General features: G+C 51.4%; 1 protein-coding gene across 3 annotated transcripts; it reads left to right on the top strand.

Moving 5' to 3' along the window:
- The first annotated feature begins 4,063 nt into the window (after window positions 1–4,063).
- ZNF839 (zinc finger protein 839) lies at window positions 4,064–20,126 on the top strand. 3 transcript variants are annotated; one of them, XM_060095608.1, is made up of 9 exons: window positions 4,329–4,365; window positions 6,447–6,637; window positions 9,004–9,888; window positions 12,365–12,538; window positions 14,668–14,760; window positions 15,464–15,604; window positions 17,573–17,713; window positions 17,931–18,060; window positions 19,096–20,126. In XM_060095608.1, exons 2-9 carry the CDS (start codon window positions 6,569–6,571, stop codon window positions 19,977–19,979), a joined length of 2,517 nt encoding a protein of 838 aa, XP_059951591.1. In that variant the 5' UTR covers window positions 4,329–4,365; window positions 6,447–6,568; the 3' UTR covers window positions 19,980–20,126. The 3 variants fall into 3 exon arrangements, with proteins under 3 accessions (XP_059951589.1, XP_059951591.1, XP_059951590.1); XM_060095607.1 differs by having other exon boundaries at window positions 12,365–12,598; XM_060095606.1 differs by lacking the exon at window positions 6,447–6,637 and having other exon boundaries at window positions 4,064–4,365; window positions 12,365–12,598.
- The last annotated feature ends 1,141 nt before the right edge of the window (window positions 20,127–21,267 follow it).

The following is a 21,267-nucleotide window of genomic DNA, read 5'->3' as shown; positions in this document are numbered from 1 at the left end:
TACATCCTTCCTTCTCTCAATTTTTGGCTTGGTTGTCTTTTGGCTCCACACCCACCAAGAGGCGAACCCAGTTTTTGGGTAACAGAAGCATCTGCAAACCTCTTGCTACTTTTTTGTTTTTCAGGGAGCTCTTAGACTTCATGTTTCTTCCTCCTCGTTCTGCAGTGTGTAGCCAGAGGGGCAGCTGGATGAATTTCTCACTCACAGTCCAAGTCAGGCACTTTTAGTTTAACAAAGTCTAGCTTTTTAGGGTGGATGCCATATTATATCAGGGTCCAACTGAAACCGAAAGTGGGGTCTGGGTGCTCGCTGCTCAAAAGCCAATAAAGAGGCAAGGTTGGTGGAAAGGAAAGTTTGCTTTATTTCAGATGCCACCAGTGAGGGGAGGGGGGTGGCAGGGAGTGAGGCCGGACTCCTGTCCAAAGGCCAAATCCCCACCACTGACAACCAGTGGGCAAGAGCTTTTATAGACAGACGGAGGGGGCTACATGCAGAAACAGCACAGTCAGCTCTGACAGTCATCTTGAAATTTGTCGTGCGGTGCTCTGATCAGCGTCATCTTGATTGTTTTCAGTACAGTTAATTTTCAGTTCTAGGGTCGGTTTTTTCCCATTTCTTTGAGGCCAGTTCTCGGAGCTGTGGCAGCTTATGTCATGGCTATGGTCTGGTCATGATGTAGTTACTTTCTTCCACCTGGATTTCAGTACCTACAAGACAGCTCCCAGGATACGGCTCAGAATATTATGTATAGCCCTTGAGGAGGAACTAAAGCTCCTTGACTTTGCTTTCTGACTAAACTATTATTGTTTTTTCCTGTTTGACTGTTTTCCTTTGCTTCTGTATTTTCTCACTTCTCTGGTTACACTTATTCTTTGGCTAAAGTTTTTCTACAGGCAGGCGGAGGACAAGGCGGGGAAAGACCATACAGTCCTGCTCCATTTCACAACCATGCTTGAAAAATCTCCAGTGAGAACATCTACTAGATCATTCATTCTTTTTTTTTTTTTTGCCCCAAGCCCTGCAGCTTGCTCGATCTTAGTTCTCAGACCAGGGATTGAACCCCGCCTGGCAGTAAGAGCAACGAGTCCTAACCACTGGACCCTGAGGGTGCTGTTCTCAGCTTGTCACGGGGCCATGGGGGCAATCATTCATTCTTTTCTCAAATAGGTCTTAAGCTCTGACTTAAATCTGTAACGGCTCAAGGCTTAAAGCCACAGGCCACAGGCTTAAAGCCATTGGCAAGTGCTCAGTGTGTACTAAAAGTGCCCACTAAATGCCAGCGATGGGACCGCTGTTATTATGAACGGTTAGAAGGAGAACCTAGGGCTGCTGACCTCTAGAACAGACACTTGAATACTGGTTGCATTTCACACCTTGGATGTGTGTTACAGGCACCTTGTTAGATGCGGGGACCTTGCAAAGGAGAAGCCAGCTGAGGTTGCTGCCCTCAGAGCCCATACTTTCCTAAACAAGGGCTTGAAGGGGTCCAGAATACACCTCTGTGGCATAAAAATTATTTTGAGCAGAAGCCATTTGAGTTCCTGAAAAGCCTCATCTGCCTAAAGTAGAGCCTTCCAAAAGAACTCAAAAGAATTCAATTGTCATAAATCCCCAGGGAACAATCAGGCAAGACTGACTTTTTTCACTGGAGAGGAGAAGCTGGCATCACACCTAAACAGGCATTGTCATAAAACTATCTTATCTCCCATCTACTCTAGGTAAGAGCCTATTTATCTTTCCTAAGTTGTTTGTTTTCCGGTAAGTGCCCTCTCCACCCATCCCCTCCCCTGTTAAGATAATACTATATAAGCCCCACATTCTAACTGCCTCTTTGAGTCACATTTTTCTGTGAATTCCTTTAGGTACATGAATAAAAATACATTATTAAAAATGGTCTTTTTTTCTTGTTAATCGGTCTTTTGTCAGTTTAATTCACACTCCCTCAGAGACTGAACCTGACAGGATAGAGGAAAAGTTTTTCCTCCCTGCCAGGCTCAAAAAGATAAATGGCATACTGTGTTCTAGATGAGGGGCAGTTCTTGGCTTAGGGATCAGAGAGGATCCTTCTGACATCTAAGGATGGAAGGATGAGAAGGTCTTTCTCTCACAAGTTTAAAAAAAAAAAGAAAGAAAGAAAGGAAGGAAGGAAGAAAAGAAAAGAAAACAGAAAGAAAGAAAACAAAAGGATTAAGAAATTGAAACAAGGACTTCCCTGGTGGTCCAGGGGCTAAGACTCTGCGCTCCCAATGCAGGGGCCCCCAGTTCGATCCCTGGTCAGGGAAATAGATCCCACTTGCGGCAACTTAAAGATCCCGCATGCCTCAAGGAATATCCTGCATGCTGCAACAAAGATCCCAGATCCTGAGTGCCGCAACTAAGACCTGGCACAGCCAAATACATAAATATTGAGGGGAAAAAAAAGAAATAAAGAAATTGAAACAAATTCCACAAATCTAATCTCCCCTCTGGCCAATCCTTAGTGAGGCTACTAATGATAGACGGAGCATAGCGAACGCACGAGTATTGACTATGATGACGATGGCGATGGTGGTCCTGTGGAGAGAAAAATGATCAGTTCACCGGAAACTTCTCAGACACCAGCCTGGCCCCCAGCTGCCCCCACCATGAGCATCATGGCATTCACCCTATTATACTGCAAATGCTGGTTTTGTCTTCCTTCTTCCAGCCTAGACTCTATACAGAGGGCAGCGATGATGACTCACCCAACAAGTGCTTAGGGCTTGTTGACCGATGGCTCTACTGCCCCCTTGAGACAGGTGCACGCACTAGCGGCTACAAGACACGCGGAATCAGGAGAGTAAAAGGAGGGGAGATTGGGAAAGGATGGGCCGAAGGAGTGGGGGCGGTAGAGCTGCGGACTGAGCTGTGAAGAGGGGTGGGGCGGTTCATTCGCTCGTTTGTTCATTCATTCATATTCGTCCATCATTCATTCCCTGAGCGTGCACCGCTGGACATTGAATGAGTAAAACTACACCCTCGAGGTGCGCCCCGTCTGGGTGAGTGGGTAGGGAGGAGGGGGCCGGCATGGAAACAATTTCCGGGTTGGGGAGCACACTTGTTAAAAATGCACACTTTGGGCTTCCCTGGTGGCGCAGTGGTTGAGAGTCCGCCTGCAGATGCAGGGGACATGGGTTCGTGCCCTGGTCCGGGAAGATCCCACATGCCGTGGAGCGGCTGGGCCCGTGAGCCATGGCCGCTGAGCCTGCGCGTCCGGAGCCTGTGCTCCGCAACAGGAGAGGCCACAACAGTGAGAGGCCCGCGTACCGCAAAAAAATAAAAAAAATAAAAAATAAAATAAAATAAAATAAAAATGCACACTTTGAGGGACTTCCCTGGTGGCGCAGTGGTTAAGAATCCTCCTGCCAAGGCAAGGGACACGGGTTCCAGTTCTGGTCCGGGAAGATCCCACATGCCGCGGAGCAACTAAGCCCGCGAGCCACAACTACTGAAGCCCACGCGCCTAGAGCCCGTGCTCCACAACAAGAGAATTCACTGCAATGAGAAGCCCGCGCACCGCAACGAAGAGTAGCCCCCCCCCACCGCAACTAGAGAAAGCCTGCGTGCAGCAAAGAAGACCCAAAGCAGTCAAAAATAAATAAATAAAATAAAATAAATTTATTTTAAAAAATTCACACTTTGAACCACCTCTGGGGTATATTAAATCGGAAGGTCTGGAGGTGGGGCCTAGGAGTCTACGTCCAGGCAGGGTCTTCACGTGACATTGAGAACATTTGGCCAAGGTGATGTTAGGGCCGGGGCTCCGGAACCTCGAGGACCTTTGCCTGAGAGTTCCCGGACAGCTCCTGGAGGAGGCGATATGTGAACGATAAATACGTCCACGACAAGCCATAAGAAAATACGGCTGGGTCCTGCTGTTGGCGAAGCGGTGGCAGAGCCGGGCCAGCTCAGGCCCCGCCTACCGATCTGCTCGGTCAGGTGCGCTCGCCTTCCGAGGTGTCTTGGCCTGCGGGGCACTCGTAGTTGCCCCCCTTTCCCAGGTGACGCACATTTGAGGTGACCGGGGTTCGAGTCCCCGCGTCGGCCGTCATGGCGGACGCGGAGCCAGAGGCTGAGGACGGCAGTGAGGATGGCGGCGGCGGCAGCGGCGGCGGGGCTCCCGCAGGCCAGAGAGGCGGCGCCGCGCGCGTGGCCCCGCTGGGCCCCGAGCAGCTGCGGCGGGTCCTGGAGCAGGTGACGAAGGCGCAGCCACCCGCGAAGCCGCCGCCGCCGCCCTTCGTGCTGCAGGACGCGGCGCGGCGGCTGCGGGACGCGGCCCAGCAGGCCGCCCTGCAGCGGGGCCCCGGGGCCGAGCCCCCGCGCCCGCCGCGCCTGCTACCGCCGCAGGTGAGGCGCCGGGAGGGACTTCCCGGGAAACTGAGGCCCGGAGGGGGACGAGGCCTCGCGGCGGGCAGGCCGGAGCCCGCGCTTCCCCTCTTAGGCCTTAGAGCTGCCGAGCCCGAGAGACCGGTGTCCGCCCGCGTTACAAGTCAGGGCGTCCCCACACTCAGCTCCATGGGGACCGCGGGCCACCCGCACCTGTCACCGCCCCAGCGTTTTCAGCGCCTCCCCAGCTCCGGGCTCTCGGAGCCTGTGCCCATGGCGGCCCCTGCCTGGGACCCAGCCCCGCTCAGGGCTCCTCCGTGCCGCCTGGCTCCTCTCGCAGGCCTTCGTCCGTTCATTCCGCCTTGAGCACTCACGGTGCTCCGGGCCCTGCCCGAGGCGCAGCGTCGACCACAGCCCTGAAGAACGTGAGGCACGTTGTGGGTCTGACACGGGGGCTGCTGTAGAGTGAGCAGCCCTTAGGCCTGACACCGGAGTGGAGACCTGAAAGGGTTAGAAGGACATTAAGAGGAGAATTTTCCAGGTGGAAGCTGCTGCAAGTGGCACGGCCGAGACTCGGGACAGAATTACGTACAGTACAGTAACTTGGTGCAGGGCTTGTGGCAGTGCCTGTGTTTGTAACCCCAGTTACAAATGGCCCAGCACGTGCCCGACGTTCGCTTAATGAATGAGACACGTGAAAGCACTCTGTATACTAGCCAACATCCTTTCTCAGCGGCGCTGTTTTCCCGTCACACAGCTCTTGGCTGCGAGGGAAGCTGGATCTAGAGCATGGTCTTCCGAGCCCAGAGGGTCCGGTGTAGCACCTGAAGCCTGAGGTCCTTCCCATCACGTGTAAAGTCACATCCCCTTTCAGCACTGGGCTTGTAAAGGACAATGCTTCTCACTCCAAAACTGCCATAGATTCTTCTTCCACTAGAATAAATAGGTAGAGAATAGAATCAGCAATCTTCACGGGGTTTCACTTACGGTTTTGTTTTTGACTGAGTGATTCTGACAGTTTAGGGTCAAACCCAGTTGGTCATCAAGACTGGAAAGGTTGTCTCACTAAAGTTTGGGAAGACAAACAAGTATGATTCTGCCCAAATGCCATACTTCTTAGAGGTGTGACCTTGGGTAACGCGACCTCTTTGGGCTTTAGTTTCCTTATTTGTAGGAGGTTTGGCTCCTTGGGTGAGCTTGCCAGCTCGTACTCTGCTGTTGGAACAGACGCCTCTCATAAGCCCTGCACAGCAGGTCTGTGGAGTCAGAAGGGTGCCAGTGGTTCGTTTGCCAGCCTCTGCTCCGTGCCCGGCACTGTGCTGAGCCGCTTGGTTCTCAGCAGCCACACAAAAGTGCTTTTATCAGCGTTTTACAGATGAGGAACTAGCTCAGAGGGGCTGAGTGATTTTTGCCCAGGGTCCCCCAGGTGTGGCTACTCTCCAGGGCCTGTTGAATGTGGCTACAGCTGTTTGGGTTTGGTAGCTTAGGAAAGAGTCCAAAAATGACGTATTCCAGAAAATGAAAAGCTGATCTAGTTGGAATGCTGTAAATTCTACCTGCATTCACGACGATGTAATTTTGCAGTCTGTTCAGCTAATATTCTTTGCCCGCACCGCCCCCAGCTGTGCCATGGAGGCCACAAAGACAAATCAGACGTGTACCTTTCCTCTAGGGAGGTTATGATGTTACCAGGCAGGTAAAACATGACTCAGGATAACTTCTGATCAAGGTCAGAAAGCTAGAGGTACGATAAAGAACTAAGTGCATTGAGAGAAAGGGAGAGGTTATTTCTGGCTGAGGGGATCAGAAGAGGTGGCATCTGACCTAGATCTGCAGGGTGGGTCCAAGTTGAAAATACAGGAGAGGAGAGGCAGTGCTATAGGTGGGGCAGGGTGTGCCTTTGGAGATTCCAGGCCCTGTGGTTCTCTGTAGGGCGTGGTGTGGATTAGAAGGCACAGACCAAGTGGACCCACTCCCACAGGTCAGCCCCTATCCCCCCCATCCTTCCCGTTCCTGCCCCACAGAAACATTTCCAGTTTCCTACCACACAACGTGCCCTTTCTCATGCGTCCCTGCGTTCACATGTTTTTCCTTACACCTAGAATATGTGTTTCATCTGGCAAAAATTCTACTCAGCCTTCAAGGCCCCCCGCGGAGGTCACTGCTTCTGGGAAGCCTACCAGGCCTGAACTGTTCCTGCCCCTCTTACTGCACCCGTTGCACCATGGTGTTGTTTTCCTATCGGTGTTCCTTAGGAAACCTAGTCTGCCTTCAGAATCATCAGTGGAGCTTTGTAAGTACAGATTTTGAGGCAGGATATCCTGAGTCAGCAGGTCTGTAGGTGACTAAGGTGGGGCAGGGGAAACACCCGCTCCCCAAGGGTGAGGCTGGGACTTAACTTCTGTTTGTGAATTGGCACCCAGAGATACTTAGTAAAACTTTGTTGAATGAAATAGACATATAACAAAGTATCAGGTATAGTACCCACTTGGTAAACTGGTCTGGGAAGCAGATGAAAGAATTGGAGCAGCTTGGCCACTTGTGGTAATTCTAAAACAATAGGATCTGGCCTGGGGAGGTGGGGGGGGGTTCTATCTGTCTGTCTTTAATGGCATTATCTGGTAATACCCCAAGAGCTTAGAGACACATTCGAAGTGATTGGTAGTAAAGTGAAACAAATGTGGTTCTTAAAAGATGTGCAAGTAAATCTAGTTGTCATTGGATTCACAGTAGCCCAGGACCAGCTCTGTACCCTTCCTCAAAAACCAAAATGTTGACTTGTCTCTGCTGTTTGTAGTAAGTGTATAACATGCACTCAGACAGATACACTCCAGCTCGATTTCAGTGAGGGTTTCCATTCTGTCCTGTGTAATATTTTTGTTGACCCTCTACTTGGTAGAGGGTTGAGTCCAAAGAGGGCCTGTTGGTGACCCCAAATTGGTGGTTCTCAACTGGGGGCGGTTTTGCCCCACGGGGGGCGTTTGGCACTGGAGACTTTTTTTTTTTTTTTTTTTTTTTTGCGTTACACAGGCCTCTCACTGTTGTGGCCTCTCCCGTTGCAGAGCACAGGCTCCGGACGCACAGGCTCAGTGGCCATGGCTCACGGGCCCAGCCACTCTGGGGCACGTGGGATCTTCCCGGACCGGGGCACGAACCCGTGTCCCCTGCATCGGCAGGCGGACTCTCAACCACTGCGCCACCAGGGAAGCCCTGGAGACATTTTTGATTGGCACAGCTTGGGGAGTGCTCCCGGCATCCGGTGGGTAGAGGCTGGGATGGCGCTCAACAGTGCACAGCACACCTGCCACAACACACTTACTGGTCCGAAATGTCAGTTGTGCTGCGGTTGAGAAAGCCGGCTCTGGGTGATGAGGTTTGTCTGTCTTTTCTCCCTGGAGAAAGATGCTCATTGTTTCTGCTTGGTGAGGGCAGGAGACTTGTTTTGCTGCCCCTCCCCCAAGCCCATGACAGCTGTCTCTGTAACATCTGCAGCGCAGTGTCAGGCACCCGGTCACTGCTCATTATTTGTGGAACCTTGTTGGCAGCAGCCCTTCCCTTTGGTGGGTGTTTTGCTGTTACAGACAGTGCTGCCTTGAACCTCCCAGACATACATCTTTGTGCCTGTGCCGGTGTTTCTTCTGGGATCCAAGAAGCAGGATTGCTGGGGATCAAAAAGCACGTGCATTTAAAACTTCGTTAGATGTCAAAAAAAAAAAAGCTGGTGAAGAAATGCAGCCCCACTCCTAGGTGTGTGCCCTGGAGAAACTCACACGTGTATACACACACATACGTCACAGCACAGAGCAGACCAGAGCGCAGGGTTGGTGACCACCTGTCCTCTGACAGGAGAACGTTGTTCTCATGCTGCAGAGCAAATGAATGCCTGAGAGCTGCACACCTCAATATGGATGAATTTCACAAGCAAGATAGGGAGGGAAAAGCCCCAACAAGATACCGGAGATGATACTCACTTATCTAAAGCTTAAAAACACATCAAAACGGAACTGCATATTTTTAGGGATATCTACAAGTGTAATATAAGGAATGCATGAGAATGGTAAAGAGCAGATTCAGAATAGGGCGCAGAAAAAGGCATGCGGGTTGGGGGCATAGCAGAGAGCTTTCCCTGGGTAGTAATGTTGCATGTTGTAAGGTAGGTGGTAGCGACCTGAATTACATAGTTCTTTATGGCTTTTCTGGTTTCCAGAATTTCACTGAAAACTTTTAAAAAAGAGGCCACATATTGAATTGAGTCCAATTTAGAGTACTAAGAACTCCAAGTTAATACACATATAGTAAAACTATAAAGAAGGATATTTATGAGCTCATTAGTGGATCATGACTTTTTTTTTTTAAGTGATGTAGAGTAGATACTATCAGAAGGCATTTATGTAGGAATGGTAAGTGCATGAACTTTTTATTTTGTTTATATATGCAAATGTTTCTGTAAGCACGAGGGGTGTGATGTAAAATAGATTACTGTGGACTGGGCAGAGAGGTTGAGAAACACCACTGTAAACAGTACAGATACATTATATAGACTTTTTTCTAAGTAAGATGTATAAGTTAGAAAAAAATCTCAACAGTAGATTTAAGATGAGAGTAGAATTGTAGAAATGTTGATAAGCATAGTGCTTCTTTTCTCTTTCTGTGTTTAAGCAATTGGAAGCCATTTGTGTCAAGGTTACATCTGGAGAGACAAAAGGTCAGGAAAAGCCGATGCCTGCACTGGCCACCATCCAGCCCAAGACAGCCAGGCCGAGCCAGCCGCTCGGGAGACACTGCAGCGCGCTGGGGCTCAGCGTCGCCAGCTCTCAGTTGCTCGGGGCGCAGCCCCTCCTGAGCACCGGGCCGCAGCCACGTGTCCTGAGTCACTCACCTCAGCCTCCCATTCAGGTGTTCATCCAGAGGCCACTGCTCGCCCTCCGACCAGTCCCTGCGAAGAGAGTCTTGGCCTCTGAGGCCCTGAGTGGACAAGGCATCACGTTGTCCCCTCTGTCAGCCTCTGACCCGCCAGCAGAAACATCTGTTTCATCCAGTCCAGCAAATTTATTTATTTCCAACTCGCAAACAAAATGCACCAAGAAACTAAAAAAATCTTTAAAAGTGAAAACACGTTCTGGACGGATATCTCGACCTCCCAAGTATAAAGCTAAAGATTATAAGTTCATAAAAACAGAGGATTTGGCCGATGGTCACCCCTCAGACTCTGACGACTATTCAGAACTGAGCGTGGAGGAAGATGAAGAGCACAAGGGAAGGCAGGCGCTCTTTGATTTATCGAGCTGTTCTCTGAGGCCCAAAACTTTTAAGTGTCAGACCTGTGAAAAGTCATATATAGGAAAGGGGGGGCTCGCCCGGCACTTTAAACTGAATCCAGGCCATGGCCACCTGGAGCCTGAGACGCTGCTGTCTAAGAAAGCCAATGGGAGCATGATCCTGGGCCCTATGGAGGGCAGGGCCACCAGCCTGGCATCCCAGGAGCTGTCCATGCCAGCTCTTCTAAGTGAGGAAGGGGCCCGCTCAGCACGGGGTGGCCTGCAGGTAACGTTTCTGTCTGGTGATAGCGTCCTGATTCCTGCCCATCCTTTTTTTTTTTTTTTTTTTTTTAATCTTTTTTTGGCCACGTCGCGCGGCATGTGGGATCTTAGTTCCCCGACCAGGGATCGAACCCACGCACCCCTGCATTGGCAGCATGGAGCCTTAACCACTGGACCGCCAGGGAAGTCCCCTGCCCATCATCCTTAAATTAACTTTATGTTGTCTGCACTGCTGCCAGATAATCGAGGAGAAGTGTGTCTTCCGTCCAGTGCAGACGGTTTACTGATGGGAACGCAGGCACCAGTCCTGTAGATTCGGTCAGTAAAACTAATCGCAAGCACTCTTGGCTGATGCTGACATGACTGTGGTCCTGGGGAAGGTCCGAGTGGGGGGCGCCAGTCCACAGGGCTGCTTCCTGGGGCGTCCGCAGTAAGACGTCTGCTTGCCGTGTTGTCTCCTTGCTTTGCCCCTTCAGAAACTCAAGCAGACAAAGCAGATGCGAGTCACTGTGAGTTTGCCTCACCACGTCAACGTTTATTTACTGAAATGTTAACTTACCCAGCATGTGTGGTGAGCATTTGTGTGCCATGTACAGTAGGTCAGTTATTTAAAAGACAGCAGCTGGATCACTTTAACAAACGGCAGCCTCTGTGGCTGCCCTCATCCCACGTTGTCTTAAGCTTCCTTCCTTCTCCTTTGACTTGTGTCAGCTGTTGTTCGTTATTCGTAGTTTTCAGAGGTAAGTAGAGAAATCGGCGTTGGAATTGATGTGACCACTTGATGGGAGTCTGTGACTTTAGGGACCTGGAAGCTGTTGAAAATGCATGTTTGCCTGCTCGTGGCGACCTCATTCCCAGCAGCGGACGGGGTTCCTGCAGGAGGGCCGAGGCCGGCGGCTGCTTGCGCTTTCACATCCGCTCCTTGGGACCTGAACAGACACCTCCTGGGCCCAGGAGATCTGTACTGAGTGAGACCTAGTCGTAGAACCGTGGGACAGCCCTGTGTTAGGATCAAAAGTATTGTCTCGCCTTGCAGCTTCAGTAAGAATAGTAATAACAGTAATACATTTATTGCGCACCTGCTTTGGGCAGGAGCATCACATACATTTTCTCAATCCTGCGGGAGCCCTAAAGGCAGGTGCAGGAGTCCCTACAGGAGACGAGGCGCATGGGGCTCAGAGGGGATGACGGGCTCCCCGTCGAGGCACGCCTAGGACTCTGCCCAGGCTGGGGTTAGACCCAGGTCTTTTGACCTCAAAGCCTGCACTCTAGGCGCGGCTGCCTCTGCTAGGAGGTTCTGTGCCTTTCACAGCTGGCAAGGGCCCGACTTTCGAGAGACCTCTGACTTTTCTTAAGTTGTAGTAGGACCAGGACGACCATGTAGTCTGTCACCCAAACCCGGACATTCTGAGAATGAAAGGGGCACTGTTAATCATTCCAAGGGACAGCAGGCACAGCCAGGACTGCTTCAGACAAACTGGATGACCAGGCCGGCTGGCACCTTCCATTTCCTGCAATAATGAAATCTTACACCACAGCAAAAGCAGCTTCTGGTTATCTGACTTCTGGAATTTAGGCACCTAGCCTTGCTCCAGACGGCTTTGAGGCCGTGGGGTCCCAGAGCGGCTCCCTCCAACCAGAACTTTGTCTCCTCTCCTGAGTCGGCCGTGGATGGCCACGTGGTGCTTAAAGCCACAGGCAGACCTGGCGTTCCTCCTGAGGCTCCATTTCAATGAAGATTTGGAGGGAAAATTCTTTAAGAGGACACACTTTGTGCTAGCTTTCCTTGTATTTAACCTTCCACCAGTCCTGGGAGATATAGGTGTATTATGCCTATTTTCAGAGGAGGAGGGAATTGGCACAGAATGAGGAAATAGCTAGATAGTGTTCGATCCCCATTCTCTTCACAAAGCTGTGCAAATCCATGGAGACAAAGTACATGAGTGGCTGCTGGGTCTGGGGGAGGGAGGAATGTGTGATAATGTGTAGGGTTTCTTTGGGGGATGATGCAGCTGTTCTGGGATTAGATAGTGGTGATGGTTACACAACCTTGTGAATATCCTAAAATCCACCTAATTGTATATTTCCAAAGGATGAATTTTATGGTATTTGAAATATATCCAATAAAAAATAATTTTAAAAATCTAAAAGTCATGGGTAAATTATGAATTAACAAAATTCAGGTCAATTTTTAAGATGGTAATGACATCAGAAAAGTCTTTTGTTTCATTTTGGGCAACACCCCAGGGTTAGGGTTTGTCAGCCCTGACCTGCAGGGTAGTATTCCTCTGGTGTCTTAAAGGGATACTTGGTTTACGTGTAAGATGCATTGATTATAGTTAATGTGTCTTAATTATGCAAAGAAGAAGAATTTAGCAAGTTCCTTGCTTTTGACTTGACGTTTTTCTGCTTTAAGGTTTTCATCATGGTGTATAAAGCATGATTATTTTATTTTTGTTTGGGTGTGCAACCCTCTCTAGAATGGTCAGTCTGTAGACGTTGAAGAGGCGCTGGTGTCTGAACCAAAAAATGGAAGTTTTTCAGCCCTTTTGGGATCAGAGAGACACCCTGGACCTAGAAGAAGCGGCTACTCCGTGGCCCTCCCAGAGCCAAGCGCGGCCGTCCTGGAGCACAGTGGAGCGGTTGGCCCGCAGGTGGGCATTGGGGCAGCGTGTGCACGGGGCCCGGCAAGGAGCAGGGCCAGGCTCCTGGAGGTGCGTCGCTCTTAGAACCCTGTTCTTGCAACCTGTGTCTCTGGCATGGTACGTGGCAGTTCACCATTAGGTTTCTGAATTTAGAAGTAAAATACCCAGTTTAGGTCAACGAGGCAGTTCACCTGATGTGTAATTAGATGCAGTGTGTAATCAATTCAAAGACAGCATTATCTGAAATAACTCCTAGGTGTACCTGTTTGAAATGACCTTAAATATAGAGCTGCTTGCCTTTTTCAGCTTTAGAATAATTATAAGCTGTGTTTTCGTGGAAGCAGTTTAGAAAACAACAGAAATGGTTTTCTATTTTTTTGTAAAAAGTTTCAAGGTATAAAAGCATATTTCAGGTTTTGAACTCTAGAATCTCCATTCCACCCTCTTGAAAGTAAGATTATCGAATTTAGTTGGATTGGCTTAGAAAAGCGGAGACCCAAATTTACCCAAATTGTCTTTGGCTAGGCTGTATTTATTTGCCTGCTAATGGCTGGATGAGTATCTTAAAGAACAGAAGTGAAAAACAGCAAGAGAGAGAGCACGAGATGAGTTAGTGAGACAACTGGCCCCAGAGAGAGTGGCTTCCTGTCAGCAGCCCCGCCTCCCGGCTCCGACACACGGGCTTCCCGATGGCACCGCAGCGGCGTGGCTGCTGTGCCTCGTTTCACTGAGTCCCTGACCGTGGTAGCTCCACTTAGGTGGGAAATCTGAACCTCACAGGGGCTGTGAACTTGTCCCAGGTCACCCTGCAGGTCGGTGGCGGATCCAGAATTTGGATCTGAGACCAGTGAGGCGACCCTAACACGCCCCCCTGACTCACCGCGCCGCACCTGTCATACGGAGAGTCGAGGACTGCTCCGAACGGCACCACTCTTGACCTTACAAATGGGAGTCTCCCCAGAAACGGGCATTCATTTACACAGGAACTGGGGGTCCATCCAGTATCGGGCCCTGTCCTGGCTGAGCAGGGACGCTGTGCGAGGGGAGAGGGGGCGGCCAGAGCAGGCAGCGGCAGCGCGGTCAGCGAAGCGGGGCTGGAAGCGGGGAACGGAGGAGGTGCCCTCTCTGCTGCTGTGATGCGCGTCCTGAACGTCCGGATGTGGGCCAGGCTGCAGAGGGGCCATGCCCCACACGCCCACCTTCTCACGCCTCCTGAGTGCTGGAAACCAGCTGGTCGTTTTGCTCTAAGGGCTCTTGAAAGGCACAACTAGACATTTTTATCTTGCAAACGAAAAGGTTTTCCTTTTGCTTTTTGACTGTTTTATGACCATCTGTGGCTTCCTCGGAACCTCTGCCGGTTTGCAGCCCCCAGTTGATGGCCCTTCCTAAGCCCTGAGCCCGGGACCTCCCTGAGCCTTGTAGGACTGTTTCTAGGACTTGTCGGTTCCGCCCCGACGTTCGTGCCTCCCTGGGGGATCTTACCCATCCTCCTGGTTTCTCAAACCACCTTCCGTCTGCTGACTCTCACGCCTGTACTCCTGTCCCGACTGCTCCCGAGCTTCAGAGCTGATTTCAGGCATCCCCACCTGCTGTCCTGTAGAGCCCTCCACATCCTGCCAGAGCCCACAGGCTGGCTTCCTGCCCCACCCCCTATTATCAGGGAGCTGCCCGGGTGCTCAGCTGGGCGCCCAGAGGCACCCATGACTCCTCTTTTCCCCCCCTCCCCCCCCACCTTGGGTCCTAGTCTCCCTGTCTGTCCTGCCTGTACGTGTGCTTTGGTGGTGGTCCCCTGGCCGGGATTTGCTTGCATTTTCGTCTCGGGCACTAGTTGGTGAGCCCTGGAGAGCAGGAAGCACGTTTTCCCCACCGCTGTGTCCTCCTCCAGGGCCTAGCGCCCACCACGCACTCAGTGCTGTCGCGCGGGAGCCAGACTCTGAACCCAGCGTTGACCGCGGGGCTTTGTCAGTGGGTGAGCAACTGTGATACTTAACAAGGCAGGACGTTTACAGTCGAGAGGCCCGTCATCACTGAGAAGTTAGGGAACTTTCTGCCTTCTGTGTTCTTTGCTACAACAACTCGTTGGCTGCTGGGAAATTCTTTCCGTGCTTTCAAAGATGTCAAACGCTTTCTTCTGGTAGTTTCTCCACCAGTGTGACCGGGAGGATCTAGTGGAGTGGGCTCTGCCTCTGCTGGCTCAGGTCGTGACCGTGTCTGAATTTCTTCTGATGAAGGTGAGTCTCCTTAGTGTTTCTAAGTGATTGAGGGGATGATTTGAAGTTATTTAGAAAGGCGTCCTTCATATTTACTTAGAAGGAGCCAGGCCCGTGGGAATCCTCTCCCTCCCCCAGGACAGAGCTAAAGTGAGCCTGCCGGTCCTGCCCGGATGCCCAGCACACGGCTCTCAGGCAGGCCGCTCGTGGACTCCGTGACTGTTTTCACTTTGTGTGGGAGGAGTGACAGTCACCTTTCTCCTGGCACCCACCCACCCTGCCAGCCTCCTCCACTGCAGCTCTGCCCGCGATGAGCCCGCTCTGAGATGCGGCCTCACCGCCGGCACCCACGCTCCCTGGAGGCGCCCCGAGGAGCGGAGGCCTGGCCCTCCCTGGCCTGCAGGCCCTGGAATGTGCCCGTTTTCGTCCTCAGGGCCTTTCTGCCTTCCCGTACCGCTCCCCTGGCCACCATCCTCTGGTGGCCCTCATCTGGGCTGGTTTGTTTCCTGGGCTGCTTCTCCCAGGCCCATTCTGGTGCCCCGCCGAGCACAATGCTGGGCACACATAGGCTCTCGCTGGGGAGCGAAGGCAGTGCCTGTGTTCATGGCTGCTGAGGGCTGAGGAACTTGAGTCCTTCCCTCTTTCAGATTTCTCTCTGTATTTTCCATTTCATTGCCTTGGGTTTAAACATTTTTTTTTTTTTGTCATCTTTATCTTCACTAAGGTTGAAAAATGTCATCTAGCAAAACCTTTCTTCCCAGCTGTGTACAAGGAATTTGAAGAGTTGCATAAAATGGTTAAGAAAATGTGTCAAGATTACCTCCATAGCTCTGGTCCCTGTTCTCTGGAAATAAACAACAGTAAGGTAACAAGCTCACAAGAGAGACTCGCTCTTATAGCCAAAAGAAGGCTGTCCATTAAAAAAGGAGGATGTTTATTTTAGTAGTGACATCTTCCCAGTCAACTTCTTCTAGCTTTTTCTACCGTCAAGTGCAGGGTTTTTTTCTTAATATAAAAGCGATACATGCTTTTTTCAGAAAACTCGGAAATGCAGATAAGCTAAAAGAAAATTGCAAACACCCGTAATCCTCCCACTCACCGATGGTCACAGTTAATAGACTGTGTCTTTCTTCAGTGTGTAGGTGTTTGCAAAGGGCTGAGTTACACAGGGACCAGTAGTTATTTTTTGCGGTTGTGTCGACAGAATTCTCATTTCAGTGTCATTGCCTTTAGCTATATTGGGTCCTTGACAAAAATATGTCATGAACTGATGAGGATTTACTTGTCTCGGATCAAACCTTTTGCTGGGCAGAGTGTGGCCCGTGGTCAGGTCACCCAGGGGCCTCTCACTGTGTCCTGCACGGAGACTCAGGTCTGCGCCTCCACCGAGCAGCTCACTGACACCCGGCAAGTCCCTGCACCCTCCACCCCTCTGCCAAAGGGCAGCGCTGAGTTCACGGGCTTTTCCGGCTCTCACGTGCCGGGGCTGTGATACTCTGGTTTCGCCAGACTATTGAACAACACGGATGGGCTTGGAGGGCATTATGCTGAGGGAGGTAAGTCAGAGGAAGCCAAATGCGGTAGAACATCAGTTACACGCGGGATCTAAGCGATACGACCAGCTAGTGAATACAGGTACGTAAGTAGGTAGGTCAGAAGGTAATCAGTGGTGTCGGCTTTACTAAAAAATGACCCACACAACAATGAAGACTGCTTAGGCCACGTCGACTCTGACTGCCCCTAACATGTGATTGCACTGACGATGGAGCTGCCTGTCTGTGATTGAAAAGGTGAGTGTTTTCTCAGTACAGAGCAATTACTCTGTAGCAAGAAGTCTTATCTACACTGTAATATAACACATGGGTTTTTTGGGTTTTGTTTTTTGGGGTTTTTTTTGGTCATGATCATTAGTTTTATACAAATTCAATATTTAATATAACCTAATAAACTCTTGTGTTTTATTTTCTTAAATCATATATTTTTAAAATGCAATGGATTATTTGCTAGGCCTCCCATAGATGCCCCGGTTGGCAGTGGTCACCTACCTGTTTATAAACTGTCGGTTAAGCCGGTGTGGGTACCATCCTGTTACGGAGCAGACAGGACGTGCACGAATGCTGTGCATGCTCACTGGGACCCTTTGTGGGCAGTTGGGGATGTGACGCAGCCTCTTTGGAGCGAAGACGGTGGCTCTGTTGGCAGGGGACACCGTCAGGTTGTTGGGCACTAAGCTTGCCGACCCCTGTTCTCCAGCTTGACCTTGACCTGCTGCCCGCCCTTCCTTCCCCACCCCTCGCCTGCTCCGTGGTGGTCTCTGTGCTGTCCAGGTATCAGTGATGGTGGCTGTTGGTTATTACCTTAACATCCAGTGCTTTACATAGGTTTTGCATAGGGAGTCTAATCTAATCTTTACAAAGTCCCTGCAGGGCAACTGTGGTCTTCCTCATAAGGAGACTTAGCAGGTAGGTGGCTGCCAAGGTCACCCAGGTTCTGAGCAGAGGTGCTGGGGTTCAGCTGTGGCTCTCAAACCCACATCCTTTCCACCAACTGGGAAAGGAGATCTGGTCCCAGAATAGGCAGGATTGTCTTTCTGAAGATACCAGTGAGAATTCAGAAAAGGAGGAATAATGGGCAAGAAAGGTACCATGGTGTCAGACTAACATTATGAAGCTTGTGACGACAATTTATCTTCATTTTTCCCACTGTTTAGGTGGCACCTTGCTGTACCAAGGGACTTCATAGATTTAAACTCAGCCCTTTGTTCGTAAGTGCTGACATGATTCCGAATCTTGTGTTTTGAGTGGAGCATCTCTATGGGCCCCTTTCTGCTCAGGTTGCTGAGTCCTTAGGAATCACGGAAGAATTCCTGAGGAAAAAAGAAATACGCACGGACTGCACTCCCCCCAAGCGCAGCAGCCGAGAGGACGACCGGGAGGACCTGGAGAGTGCCGGCCCGCCGAAGAGGGAGAATGAGGTGGGCGTGGCCGTGAGGGGCCCCGGCTACTGGCTGCTCAACATGGCACTATTGGGGTTGGATCTCTTCAACTCACACACTGTTTTCCAGGAAGAAAAGGTGCAAGGTGGCCTGTTTCTCCCTAGTCTTAGCTGGTTGCACCTTCTCTTCTCTTAGAAAGTTATATAATCATTCTCAGGATGCCTGAGTCTTAGCTGGTTGCCTCTTTTCTTCCTAGACCGCAGAGGACAGGCTGGCCTCAGTGAAAAGGACCAGAAGAGAAACTGTGCCCCAGGACACCACAGAGTATTCTGCCGACGGTGGAGGCCTGCAGAGCCTGGCCTCGTGTGCTCCAGCTGCCAGTGCAGGTAAAACACTCTTTGCGGGGTGCACCCTGGGGCTCAGAGGCCTGCTGCTCGGGTGGGTGCCCCTGTGGCCACATCTCAGAGAACCCTCTGGTTTCTCAAGAGTTTTACCCCAACCTCTCAGTGTTCTGTGGTTCCATGTTTATTCCCCATGAGTCTTGGGGTCTTTGGGGTTTTCTTGGGTCCTTTCTTGCAACGAAGAGCTGCCTCGTGGTACTGAGTCGGTTGTACCTGGCGGGGGTCCCAAGAAGTTAGGCAGACCTGAGACCAGGGACAGGTCCCAAGGACACACCAAGTCCATGGCTTGGCTTTCGTGAGACTTGGCTCTAAGTGCCAGCTGAGAGTTAAAGTTCAAAAATGAGACATGGGGCTTCCCTGGTGGCGCAGTGGTTGAGGGTCCGCCTGCCAATGCAGGGGACACGGGTTCGTGCCCCGGTCCGGGAAGATCCCACATGCCGTGGAGCGGCTGGGCCCGTGAGCCATGGCCGCTGAGCCTGCACGTCCGGAGCCTGTGCTCCGCAACGGGAGAGGCCACAGCAGTGAGAGGCCCGCGTACCGCAAAAAAAAAAAAAAGAAAAAAGAAAATGAGACATGTTCTAGCTTTTATTTCGCCTAGCCAGAACTGATCAATGAGACAGTTCAAATGTATGGCAGGCATACTGAGAATGATTATGTAACTTTCTAAAATCTTATCAGGGCTGCCTGATACCTTGCCTGATCCTCAAGTCTCTAACTTAAAGAGGCATTCTCCATTCTAGAACTTATTACTTAATTCTTCCGGAGGGGAGGGCAGATTTATTCATTGAGAACAATGAAAGCCCTCTGGCACCTGCTTGGAACACAGCCCCTCTCCCCTAACTAGTCTGAGTTTCCTCTTTTAATTTCATCCATTCTTGGAAGCTACCAAGTAACAAGGAGGGTTTATGTTTTCATTTTGGGGGCAAGAAAATTACTTGGGACTAGCTTGTTTTGGATAGTGAGTACAGTGACTGGCCATAGCAGTACACAAATGATTGTCTGTTTTTCCCAACTGTTTAGGTTTTGCCCCTGGAGTAAATGGGGGCACGTCTCACCCACCTGAAGAAAGTCCCACGATGCCGGTTTCTGAGCTCGACAGCAGCACAGCACAGGGGGGCCAGCAGCTGAAAGCGTTTGCTGACTCAGCTGCCAGGAGTGGGTCTGCAGACCCTGCTCTCTTGTTTCGAGAAGCCTGTGGGCTGGGGGTTTATACTCAGTTAGGAGAACCAGGGCCTCTGGCCCAGGACCAGGTGGCAGCGTCCTCTGGGGAGAAGGCCCAGGAACACTCGTCAGAACAGGATGCTGGGGACGGCCTGAGAAGCCGGGCTCTCTGCGGCACCTCGATGGCCCTGCCGCCTGGCCGGCCTGGAAATGCAGAGGCGGGAAGCCTCCACGAGGTGCGCGGCTCCCACCTGAGCAGCCCGCAGTCCGGCCCCGGCGAGGTCCTGCTTCCAGAGGCCTTGGCCCCGCCGCAGGAGAAAGCATGGTCCGTGGACGTCATGCCAGCCGGCTATGCCTACGGCACCACGTCCGAGCCGGGGCCTCAACCCAGCCGGGGCGGATTGCTGGGTCCTGAAGGGGGCCTCACAGGCCACGCGGGGGACTTGGACCAGTCGCCCTGCGGGACCGAGACACACACTGACCGGAGGGAGCTGGAGGGCATCACTGCCGTCAGGGAAGCCATGGCTTTCGAAAATGCCAGTGGGGGCACCACGTTGCCGTCCCAGCGACAGGAGCAGATATTTATCCAGACTACTGATGGGCGTATCTTGTCCCATCCAGGCTCTGTAGTGTCTGGGGAGGGGGACATTGTCATAGTGACCGACACAGTGGGGCCTGCCCTGCAGACGGGCCCCCCGGAAGGGGTTCCTCTGGAAACCGTGGAGATGGAGCCCTCTCAGTGAAATGGAGCCAGAACCGCAGTCCTAGATTTGTATGTATTTTACCTGGAGGTCTACGTCAAGGAATGTTTATTTTTCTAATGTGAATACTGACACAAGTGAACATTTTATTTATAAAGAATAATGTCTTTCTACCCCACTGTCTACCTTTTTCTACATCTTGCTCATTGTAATAACGGCAGATACGTTACCTGATAACAAATTCCCGATACATCTAACTCCTAGGAGCTTTTGACCACTATTGCAGTTAATACCACTACACTATTTCTTGAATCTCCCCTGCTCCCCAGTTCCAAAAAACTATGCCCCCTTTCTCTTCGGTGATATGCTGCTCTTTCACCAGACTTGGTCCATACTAGAAGCTTCTTTTGGGCTCAATAAAAAAATAAATATGTAAGCTTACCATCTGGGCAGCATTGTATTGGGAAATAGGAAAGAAAGTTGTTTCTACTGACACTTTATGGATGAGGAAAGTGAGGCACCGGGATGGGACCCCCAGTCCTTGGATGTCCCACGTGTAAAGCCACTTATCAAGATCTCTCTGTTTTTGGAATGTTTTCCTTGGCTCTATTACAGGGAGAGAAAGGGAGGGCCATTTGACCGCACTCAGACGAGAGCATCAAGAGGGCACAGCTGTCCTCTGCCCCCGCTGGCAGAGACTGTCAGCAGAGACCCCGGGCAGGCGGAGCTGCGGGTCGTGGGCTGCACCCCCTGGTGCTGTGCTCCCGCCAGGCCCGCTGTGGAGGGGAGGGCTTTATTCTTGGGGGGCCACATTGCCTACAGCCCTCTCAAGCGACTGGGGGTGTCTTCCTGTCCTCTAACTTGATATCAAAGCGGCTCCAACAGGAACAGAAGGGCGGGCGTCCCTGCAGGACGGAACGAGCAAACCACAGCTGCTCGGGAGAGCCGGGCCGTGGTACTGATGCCGGGAGCTCAGCTCCTCTGTACACTGGTGCCCAATCGAACCTCAGAGACGGAGTTTTGGGTGGAGTAGAAAAGGACAGCTTTATTGCTCTGCCAGACAAAGGGGGACACAGTGGGCTCCTGCCTTGGAAAACTATGTGTCCAGCCCGGGAGGATTTGATAAGGAGTTTTATAACAATGCCTCCCAAGGGCGCGGTTGCTGACAAGATGAGGGGGTGCTGGGTCTCAGGCGCAGGGCCTCCTAGCCTTGATGAGCTTCCCGGGTCCCTGTGATCTCGCCTCCGGTGGTTTCTTGGCCACTCCTCCCTTGATTAGCAGCTGTTTGAACCTGCCCTTTGGAACTCGGGGGCAGTCATGGAGGCTGGAG

Source organism: Mesoplodon densirostris, chromosome 4, assembly GCF_025265405.1.
Source record: "Mesoplodon densirostris isolate mMesDen1 chromosome 4, mMesDen1 primary haplotype, whole genome shotgun sequence".
Classification (NCBI taxonomy): domain Eukaryota; kingdom Metazoa; phylum Chordata; class Mammalia; order Artiodactyla; family Ziphiidae; genus Mesoplodon; species Mesoplodon densirostris.
The sequence above is the reverse complement of the archived record's forward strand: the minus strand, read 5'-3'. Positions and strand labels throughout refer to the sequence as shown.